The sequence below is a fragment of the Heliangelus exortis genome, chromosome 2 (assembly GCF_036169615.1).
Source record: "Heliangelus exortis chromosome 2, bHelExo1.hap1, whole genome shotgun sequence".
NCBI classification, from domain to species: domain Eukaryota; kingdom Metazoa; phylum Chordata; class Aves; order Apodiformes; family Trochilidae; genus Heliangelus; species Heliangelus exortis.
In genome coordinates, this window is record NC_092423.1 from 17,110,298 (window position 1) to 17,120,345 (window position 10,048).

Here is a 10,048-nt window from a genome sequence, read left to right on the forward strand (position 1 = left end):
AAATCCCATATATGAAGCATACATAATTTTCATTGAGGAAATAGTCACACAGCTTTCAAAATGGACATTTAAAAACTCCTACCATTATATTTCCTCAAAAACAATGAAAAGATATTTTGGTTTCTATGAGACTTGATACCAAAACCAAAATCAAAAGTATGTTCTTTTAACATGGGAGAAAAACCACACACAAAAGGCAACTTAACCATGTGACTGTTACTTCTTAAACACAAACTGATTAATTTGTGCAATGTTTTTTAAAAGCTTTAAAGCATTTCGAAAACTGAAATGCAACATGGCAAAACTTGACTGTTATTTTAAGCCATAAGGCTTATGTTACAAATTTCTGAACACATTATCTATAATAACTTATTAGAAAAACATGATCACATTGGTATTGCTAAATAAAAATCATCACATTGATTTTTATGACATTAAGACACCACTAGGTTTGCCACTTGTTAGAGATTTAAAATGTTTAAATAGGTATTCCCTTCATGAACCTGAGCCTCAGAAAACTGAACTTGAAAACTTGAAATAAAAGCCATCTTAGATTCTGTATGCATTCATGAAACCACTATTAAGAAAGCACGGATTTTGATCATTTTTTTTTTTTTAGATCAGATGATAATGCAGCATGATAATACACAACTACATCAGGATGTAGCAGTATGCATTTCAAATACTTGTTCCCTGCATTAGTGAAAGGCAGAAACCAGATTTGGTTGCAGGATTCGATTGTTTGTTTTAAATACTCTCCTTTTTTTCAGGAACAGGCTTCCTTCAGCAGCTCAAAAAGCCTGTAGACAAGGACTAGAAGTGCAGCTTCCTGGGTCTAACTTTTCTTTGTACCTCAAAAGCAGAATAAAATAAAATTCAGCCTAATGAGGTGGCAAGCCCAGAAGTCAAAAGTGTTAGCAAGAACTTACTACAGCACCAAAACGATGGAAAAGATGGACTTACACATAATTTATTATTCCTACCTTCCAAATACTTAGAGACTTTCTCCATTCGAACTGCCATATGGTAAAGAGAATGAACAGAAAGACGCAACGTTTAGATTTAAAATAATTTATAGGAAACAAGCCCCCAAAATCTGGAATTGTGATTATTAGTAGTACAAAGGAAGTTATTTGTCCGAACCTGAGGTTAGGTCAGATCCTCTGTTCTTTTTATCTTCTACTATTTCATAGAATGGGCCTATTACGTGCAGTAATTCTTCAACTTTGTCCGTCATTGGCATACTCTCAAGAATCTGCACAAGTCCAAAATATGAAGCATCTTATGAAACAGCATTTCAATGATTCATTCATTTCAACTGATTTTAGAAACTACTGCTTGTTGTAAAACTTGGTAACATTTCATTAAATCACCTCACACAGTCTTCTGATTTTTATTTCTTTTATTAAAGGACAACAACATAAACCCAATTTACCAAGCAAGATGCATAATTAGATGCATTAATTTTTTTTTAGGTGAAGAGAAGATGGGAGAGCTTGTGTGTTTGCCACTGCTCAAGGACTGCCTTAGCACAGTATTAGTAGAGCCAGGAACCCATTATTTCAGCAATTTCAAAGCAAACCAACTGAAAGGGGAACAAGCTGTTGTTACCTGATGCAATTTATTTTACAGACAAGTCTACCCTGCTCACAGAGAAATCAGAACTGAAAGACTATTTTTCTTGGAGGATTCTCTGTATTTGTCAACCCTAACATTGTCTATGAAATATAAGATCAAAAACACCCTATGGGGTCCATCTAAACCCAAACAAATAAATGAACAGAATTTAGCAAAGCAGTGCAAAGACATACTTAGCAAACTAGAAACAAATTCTGCTCTTGAAGTCATTTGGAGCTCTTCCTTTGATAAAAATGTTTTCATTTTAAATTACAAAACCTTTAAACATGCCTATCAGATGGTCAATCTTAAAACAGATTAAATAGAAGAGATTCAATAACTGAATATTATTTTTAAAGCATATTACTGTCCCATTCTAGTTTAAGTGCCTTCAACCAAGCCTTTTGCTAATAGTTTTATTCCACTTTCATCCTCTGCTCTTTTATTATTTTTTTTTAAAGAGGCAATAGCTATGGGAAAAGACTGGGGAAGAAGCAAACAGCTACAGCATACCTCCTCCAGAAGAAGCACCAAGAATGCAACACATGGAGGTACAAGTTGCCACACAACATGCTGCTCAAAAGTACAAAGCACATCACAAAGTAGTAGAAGCAAAAGCTGCAGCATTAACTTCATAAAGCAGGAGCTCCAGGCAGGCTAGCAGGTAACAAGTCAGTCCTTGAAAACCCAATAAGGATACCAAAGAGACAACGATCCTGTCAAACTGCAGGTTCACTGTCACTTTTCTGATCTATTCAGTGGGTGTAATGCGCTCTGCATTTGTTAGGAAGAAATGTTTAGTGCTCAAATACAGACCTGGATATGAACCAGAGATGGGACATCTTCATGATTTTTGTTTGTTTGTTTGTTTTAACTTCAATATCATTTTGAGAAACAAGAAACCAGTTTGATCATAACACTTGTATTTGCTATGTATTTACTTCTATAGCCTGCACTGTAAACTACTTCATACATGCATTTTGAGGATGTCTACACACAACTGCTCCTCACCTATTCTAAAGAAACCCTCAACTAAAGACTGAAATATACTCTCTGCAATTTGCAGCAATTTTTAGAATCCTAGCATATACAGTTTCTGTTTAAGTACAAGTTTTGTAACTGCTAGACTTTGGGTGAGCAAGAGAAGAGCAAAAACTTCCACAAAAAAAATAAATTGTTTACCGATTCAGAAGTAGACATAATACGCAATCTTAAAATCTTAAAGTGGAAAATAAGTGATTATGTATCCTGAATTACTGTTTTCTCTGAATGTCAGACAATTCACATATGAAGACTTGTTTTCAGTTAGAAACACCATATAGTATTAACACTTCCTTATGCTAAGATATCACTCGTTTCTCATGTTTAACAAGACAGTGTATCTGCAGCGCAAATAAATTAAACAGTATTGCAATATAAAATTTCAAAAATGCTACCTGGAAGATATATTAACCTTATTTAAAATGCACTTGAGCTTGTATTCATCTTAAGTTCAAGACATGTTTGGACATCTCCCACCAGCACCTCAAAACCTCAACCACACACATTCCATAATAGCTACAATTTTTCAAGGCTACTCCACGGAGGGCAAAAAACCACTATATAAGTTCACAAAAACAGTATCACAGTGCTGTGATATCAGTATATACAAGTGATTTTTGCCCCCCTGGACAGAGAACAGTGAAGCAACAGCAGTGCCCACAGTAACACCACAAGGATTAGTGCAGTATGTGCTGATAGAACAACCCAGTGGATCCATTTGAAATGCACTTCCATTGACATTTCAAGTAGAATCAATTGGGTTGGAAAAGCTGAATCTGGTATTTCAAATAAGAGAGCTGATACAGCACCAAAGGAGGGCAAACAGATTCCCCAGTTTCAAAACTGAGCATGGCAAGAAGTCATTAGTCCTCCAATGTAATCTGTGTGGAAGCAGAATATTTGTGCTTTATTAGGGTTCAGTAAGTAGACTTCCTCACAGAAGGCTTACTAGGGTTTTTTTAGAACAAATGCTGCAGTTTCACTTAGTTTTACTGTCCTGACCAAACCAGCTACAGCATTGATAAAATATAAGGTACTGTATCTACTCAAGTATTAACACATTTTGAATCAGAGATTTGAAATGTAACATTTGTTCCAGAAGATCCCTTCCACTCATTAGTAAACTTACCTTTTTCATTTCATCAACATAGGCTATCATGGCTTCTTCTTTGGACATGTCTCCCAAGGCACTCCAAGCATCCCTAAGAGAGAAGGGCACATATATCTTCAGTATCTTCAGGGCTTATGGGATTTTTTCCATCCTGGTCTTAAGTAGGTCAGTTATGTAATGCCTGAAGTCTCTCTGATACAAATAAAACGCAACAACAATTCACATCTTAGATATTTTTTTAAGTCCGAATATAGAATTCATTCGGATAATCATTTACTGCTTTATTAACAAAGAAGCAACAAACTGAAAAGCCTGAGGACTAAAGAGTTCCTCACCGACCAGATGTGCTTTTGTACTCAGTAAGTCATTAACAAGCCCAGATATGAGATATATACATTTCCCTTTTGATTAAGGTGTTTTTTGTTGTTGTTTTTTTTTTTTTTTTAAGACCCTCTGCTGCAGAGAACAAGTAGGCACAGTCGCTTCAGACAGCACTTACAAACAGTTGCCAGCAAGTTAGAAGAGCCTGTAAGAAAAAAATTCTGTCCTTTTAAAGTTTAGCAACTGGGGAGCACCACATCAGTCTAATAAGGCAAATAGATTAACCATTGCCCTCAGTTACCATGACAGCTACTTTTGACCTAAAGGAAATCTCCCTGTATCCAACTCTGCAAGACAGAAACTTCAGTAAAATTATCAGTAGTGCACAAGGAGCCTGTCAGAACACAGACTGGAATAAAAGATTTCCTTACTCAATCTTGCACTTGATTTGACACAGTCCCTTCTTGCCTAAGTATTTCTCCCACTGAAGAACAAAACCCCAAGGCTGGTGGCTCACATTGGTTGGCTTTACAACCAGCTAGGTGGGTGGAAGCTTTCTGCCCTAGTCCTCTGCAAAGATACTCCCTTCAACCTCACTTGGGGAGACTGGGCAGGAAAGAAGGAAGTAAAAAAAAAAAAAAATAAAAAAAAATCAAGGAATACTTTCACAAATCCCAGTAAGACTGTGACTGTAAAGGCAGCAATACTACTTGTTCTACAGCACAGAATATTATTAAAACATAATAAGCAACACATTCACATGGCTTTTCAAACAGATCTTAGCAGTATGGTGAATTAGAAGTCTTCCCAGCACAAGGAAAACAGAGACAGTGAGAAACCCTTCCACTGAGCAGACAAACCAGAAAGACACAAACCAGACCTCTCTCCAGGACCTTGAAGCTATACCAGTGGCTGTCAACAAGCACTTAACTTACTTCAGGCTCACACCACACATTAAAACTTGAGAAACAAGGATTCTAAACACTCATCCACATCAATCATTCTGCAGAGTACCTACAATTTTATTCTACAATATGGGACACAAACTGCACAAGTATCACGATGGTGCTTGCTCAAGAAAAACCTGACCACCTGCAGAACCTGAGGGAATGTTTTCACCTCCAACTCTGACAAGTTACAAATTATCTGAGCTAGAAAGTTGGAACAAAAGACTGAAAATTAATTCAAGCAAAGACTGTAAATGTTTTAAAGGTTTTAAAAAGAGAAACAAACTCCCTAATCTCTCCAAGTGCCACTCTTCTAAACATTTCCACTCCAAGCATTAAAAAAAACAAAACAAAACCCAAACAAACACCCACAAACCAAAAGACAACAAAACAAAACAACAATTGATAAAAAGTTACCATTTATATCTACCAATTGGATCCCAAAATCCAGGTCGTGGAATGTTACAGGGTCCTTGGGTTGCTTGCTTATAAAAGCTATAGAACTTGAGCATCATTTCATTCGTTGGCTGAAATGAACCTAGTGAAAGCATTTAAAAACATAATTATATTGTAATCAAGAATATTGACATGTATTTTACAAGCTTAGTACTTCTGTACCAAAAGAACCTGAAGTTTGTTACAGCCCAATTCACAGCTGTACAATTTAAGTCAACAGAGAACATAGCATCTTCTTCTACTGTGTACCAGCAGCAGTGACAATATTTACTTTACAAACAGCAAATTTCAGACTGAGTTAAATGGACTATAACCTTTACCACTCCTAAGGTCAGACTCTACAATTAGAATTAAAAAAAAAAAAAAAAAAAAAAAAAAAAGAGTAGTAACATAAAATGAGCATCCTTTCACTTAGTTTAAAGGGACTGCTTTAATTCCCAGTAAACAAAGCATCTTGCAAGTCACTTTACTGTTGTAAAACTGCTGTAACCTACTGAAAGACTACAGAATAAAATAAAGAAGAAAACCGCAAACCCAAAGCACCTTTCCTCAGAGTTTTTATTTACTTTGGGTATTAGACAGCACTTTTAGTAATAGTTTCACTGTTTTTCCTGGTTTTATTTTCTCTTCTTTGCTGTGGAACACTGTTGTAAGAAGTTGAAAATTTGAATACAAGGCTGTAACAGCTGTCAGGGAATAGTAATAACCAGTTTACTAAATCAAATAGTTCAAGGTTTGATTTCTAGTCATTACAAGCGTAACAGTGATTTTTATCTTAGTATCTCCACAAACCTCATTTTACTTATATGAGAATTAATGAAGTATGTAGCAACCAACTTTGTTTTTTATTACCTGCCTTTTTTATTACCCTTCTCAAAAATATTTATTCTGATTTTTTTTGCTTTTCAGCTCTTCTTCATCAGAGGGAACTCATGGCAAGAGCTCCGAAGCTGTCAAACCAGCTCCCGGATTTCAGGGAGGCAGAGGCGGTGCCTCCCAGCGCACGGCGGCCGAGGGGAGCTGACAGGGCCCCTCCTCCAAGCGCCTGACTGAGGCACTTCTGTCCTGGGCTCAGAAGCCCCCGAACCGTCGATTCAGAACCTCTGAACCTCAGGAGAGGCGGACAACAGCACTAAGGCCGAGGCTTCCGGGCTTTCCTCCAGCCGCCGCCTGCTGACAGGAGCCCAACCCGGGGCGGCTGAGGGCGGGCGGCCCTACTGCCCGGGCCTGAGGCACCCGGCGGGCCGCGCCACCGCCCCCGCTCGGGGACCGCTTGCCCCGGAGGAAGGGGCCGCCGGCAGGAGGGGGGTCCCGCTCCCCCCGCCCTCCGGGCCCTGCCTGCCCCGCAGGTGCCAGCCAGGCGGCCGGGCCCTGTGCCGATGCCACCGGACTCCCTTCCCTCCCGCCGTGCCCCAGGCCGCACTTACCATTCTTGGGCAAGCTCTGGATCACCTTCACGGCCGCCTCGAACCTGGTGGCGTGCACAGAGCCGGTCTCCGCCATGTCCCCGTCCCCTCACCGCCCGCCGCCTCCTGCTCAGCAGCCGGGCCGTGTCAGGCGGGGCGGTCTCAGCTCAGCTTCCCAAGTCGCGGCACCCGCAGCCAACTGCACGGGAGAGGCTCTGAGCGGCGCAGGGCCATGGGCACCCAACCCCCGGTGGCAGCAGGGCGGGGTGCCCAGCCCCTGCCGCGCCCAACCCGGCCCCCAACACCGTCCCCTATCCCTCCCCCTTAAGCAGGGCAACGTGTGCCCGCCCAACACCTCTGACCGGCCTTGCCCCACCTTCCCACCTCCCAGGCTGAGCACCGCCCGCAGCGACCCCATCCCAGCCAACAAACCACCCCTACCTCCGCCCTACTTTCGGGCGCCCATGTTCTGGCTCCGTCAGCAGCGCCCTCCCCCTCTCCTCACGCCTCCTGGGGCAGCCGGGAAATGTAGTCCTCTGGCCGCGCCCCGTGGCACGGGTGGGCCCCACGCAAGTGTCTCCGCCGCCCGTTCCCCCTCCGCGCTTTCCCTTCCTCCCGCCGCTATCGCAGGCCGCTGCCTCTCCGGCAGCCTCTCACAGAGGAAGGGCGAGAGCTGCGGGGAGGCGGCCGGCTGGCCCCACAGGCCGGGCTGAGGCCGAGGAGGAGCCGCTGGGTCAGCCCGTTCACAGGGGACTCCCAGAGCCGGTCGAGGTGATGGCGGGTTCAGCCCTGGGGGCTGAATGTTCAGTCCTGAAGTGCTGATCCCGGGGAGTGTCTGCCTTGTGGACTGAGGAAACAGTTTTCTTAACTTGGTTTTTTTCTTTGTTTCTTTCTCTCTGCCTCCTTCCTCTTCCTACCTTATCTCTTCCCTGCTTGTATATCCCAATTGCATGATACTTAGCACGTCAAAACATGCTGTATTCTCATTTTATGGAGCTGTTATCCTTAGCACATCCCCACCTCCCTAGCAGTCAGCTTTGCTGCTTCCTCCTCTTCTTTCAGCCATCCTCCTACCCACACCTAGTTCCATATAATTCACCTAAATTACCACTGCAGCCACTCATTTTTGTAATCTGTTTAACAACTTGTCTTTACATTAAAATTTCAGGCATGAGATTTTAAAAGCCTAAAACCTGGGGAGTAACTATTTCCGTGGTATTTGGCAAGGAAGGTGAATAGCAGTAGGGCACCACCAGCTTAGCTCAACAGCTAAATAAATGAATGGCTTTATTCAAAAGCACTGTGCATCCAGCACTCTAAAAAGTCAAACAAAAGTATGCCAAACCCACTGCTTTTGTAGCAAGTGGAATAATTTACCCAGTGAGCAACAGGATGAATTAATAGCCCTTTTGAATAAAATTGAGTACAAAATCTTGGCATTCAAGTCAGGTTCATTTATCTAGTACATATTTATTTTAAATTTCTCTGAAGGCAGGTGTGTGCTCACAGCTTATGCCCTCTGGTGGGAAAGAAAAGTGCCGGAGAGAGGGAATTAGAGCGGATCAGTTCCTGCTCTGCTGAAGGAGTACATTCCACAAGGTCAGCAGCCAGCTGGCCAGGGGAGAGCTTTGCTGGAGAGGAGCTGACACTTCCAGAGGTGTTCAAGTAGGATTCCCTGCACTGGACAAAAAAATGAACCTGTGTTATGAACAACACAACTCATGAATGTGACAGATTAATTTCTCTGAATTTTTGTGTTTGGAGTGCTAGAGCTCAAAAGCTCTAAAGCTGTTGTGAGCTACATACTAAGACCTATCATCTTTCTTATCCACGAAGGTAGGAATGACAGAAGCTCAGATCAAAGAGAAGCATTTGTTTGAAGATGTGGGTCTCTGTATAAATATGGATTCTTTGAGTATGTAAGGAATTAATTGCAAGAAAATAATATAAAAATTAAGGGCCTCTTATGAGGCCAGCTGACTCTTTACTTGAGAAAATCTATAATGACATTTAGCATTTAAATTAATTTAAGAGAAATGCAGTCTGCATTTTTATAATGAATGTTCCCAGACTTTCACTGAAAGTAGGCTTTATAAGAGATGCAAATGACAACCTATTTAATAGCTGTGCACTGAAACAGAAGCTGCCCTCTTTGCACTGAAGATGTGTGAGAGTGTGAGATCTGCAGATCCAAAATAAGGCACTTTAAGTAACCCAAAATAATCAGTACCATTCTGTCCTAAGACAAGGATAAAATAGTAATGAGAGGCAAATTTTGAGCACTGGTGAGCCTGTGAGAATGTAATACAAATGACTAATTAATTTAAAGGCTCATATATAATACTAAGTAGCATTGCTATTAGCTGTCCCTGTGTATACATTTTGCATTCTCATTGCAGTTATGTTTGTGTAGGGTTAGCAATAATCAAATGTGGTATACAGGTAATAAAGGAAACACTGTCATCTGCTGCAGACATCCAGGAATGGACGTGCAGCTTTATCTTAAGCTGAAGTTCTAGACTCCATTTTTTAGGGAAACAAACCGTATGACATTTCTCTGTCATCTGCTGAGTACCCATTGGGAATGACCACATGCTTGTAAAATCTAATTATAATCTGTGTGTTGAACTGGGCTGTGTTTCTATTGCTCCACAAAAGCAGTCTCCAAAGCAATCATAAGTACAACCAGCTCTTATTCTTTTTTTGATCCCATGTATGAAAAACTGAACATTGGGGTCTGTGATGGAAAACCTGACCAGTGATGTCCATCAGTTAGGATGTGAAAAAGGAGAGGCCATGGTCATCTGCTACCAGTGTGATTTGGCAGTGAGTGCAGTGCGTGATGTTTAACATGTTTGAGTGCTTTGGTGTCCTCACACCACTCTTCACTTGGTGTTTCACAAACTGCTTATGGAAAGCCTGTAAATCGCTTATGTGAGGCCCTCCTGGCTATTATAATATCCTCCTGGATATTATGTGAGACACATAATATTTTGCATGGAAGCATGCAGTTGTAGTGCCTGAAGGAGTATGCTTAGGGGATGTCTGGAGAAAAGGCAAACAAGTCTGATCCTGAGTGTAACCTTGGACCTTTCCTGCACAGATGGATTATGGATGGTTATTGAGCCAGTGGTGTTACAGCACAGAAT

At 41.3% G+C, this 10,048-nt stretch overlaps 1 protein-coding gene across 3 annotated transcripts in view; it reads right to left on the reverse strand.

The window, feature by feature from the left end:
- The window catches only part of ACBD5 (acyl-CoA binding domain containing 5), a 28,191-nt gene extending 20,667 nt beyond the window's left edge, over window positions 1–7,524 (reverse strand). The window contains exons 1-6 of one of the 3 annotated variants that reach the window (XM_071734968.1): window positions 7,341–7,480; window positions 6,921–7,098; window positions 5,455–5,575; window positions 3,788–3,860; window positions 1,144–1,255; window positions 984–1,016 (exon numbers count right to left, since the gene is read on the reverse strand). In XM_071734968.1, the coding sequence (XP_071591069.1) occupies window positions 984–1,016; window positions 1,144–1,255; window positions 3,788–3,860; window positions 5,455–5,575; window positions 6,921–6,996 (415 nt within the window). In that variant the 5' untranslated portion in view covers window positions 6,997–7,098; window positions 7,341–7,480. Of the gene's footprint in view, window positions 1–983; window positions 1,017–1,143; window positions 1,256–3,787; window positions 3,861–5,454; window positions 5,576–6,920; window positions 7,146–7,340 lie in introns of those variants that run through there. The other 2 variants (XM_071734970.1, XM_071734969.1) reach the window with 2 other exon arrangements.
- Window positions 7,525–10,048: the final 2,524 nt, after the last annotated feature.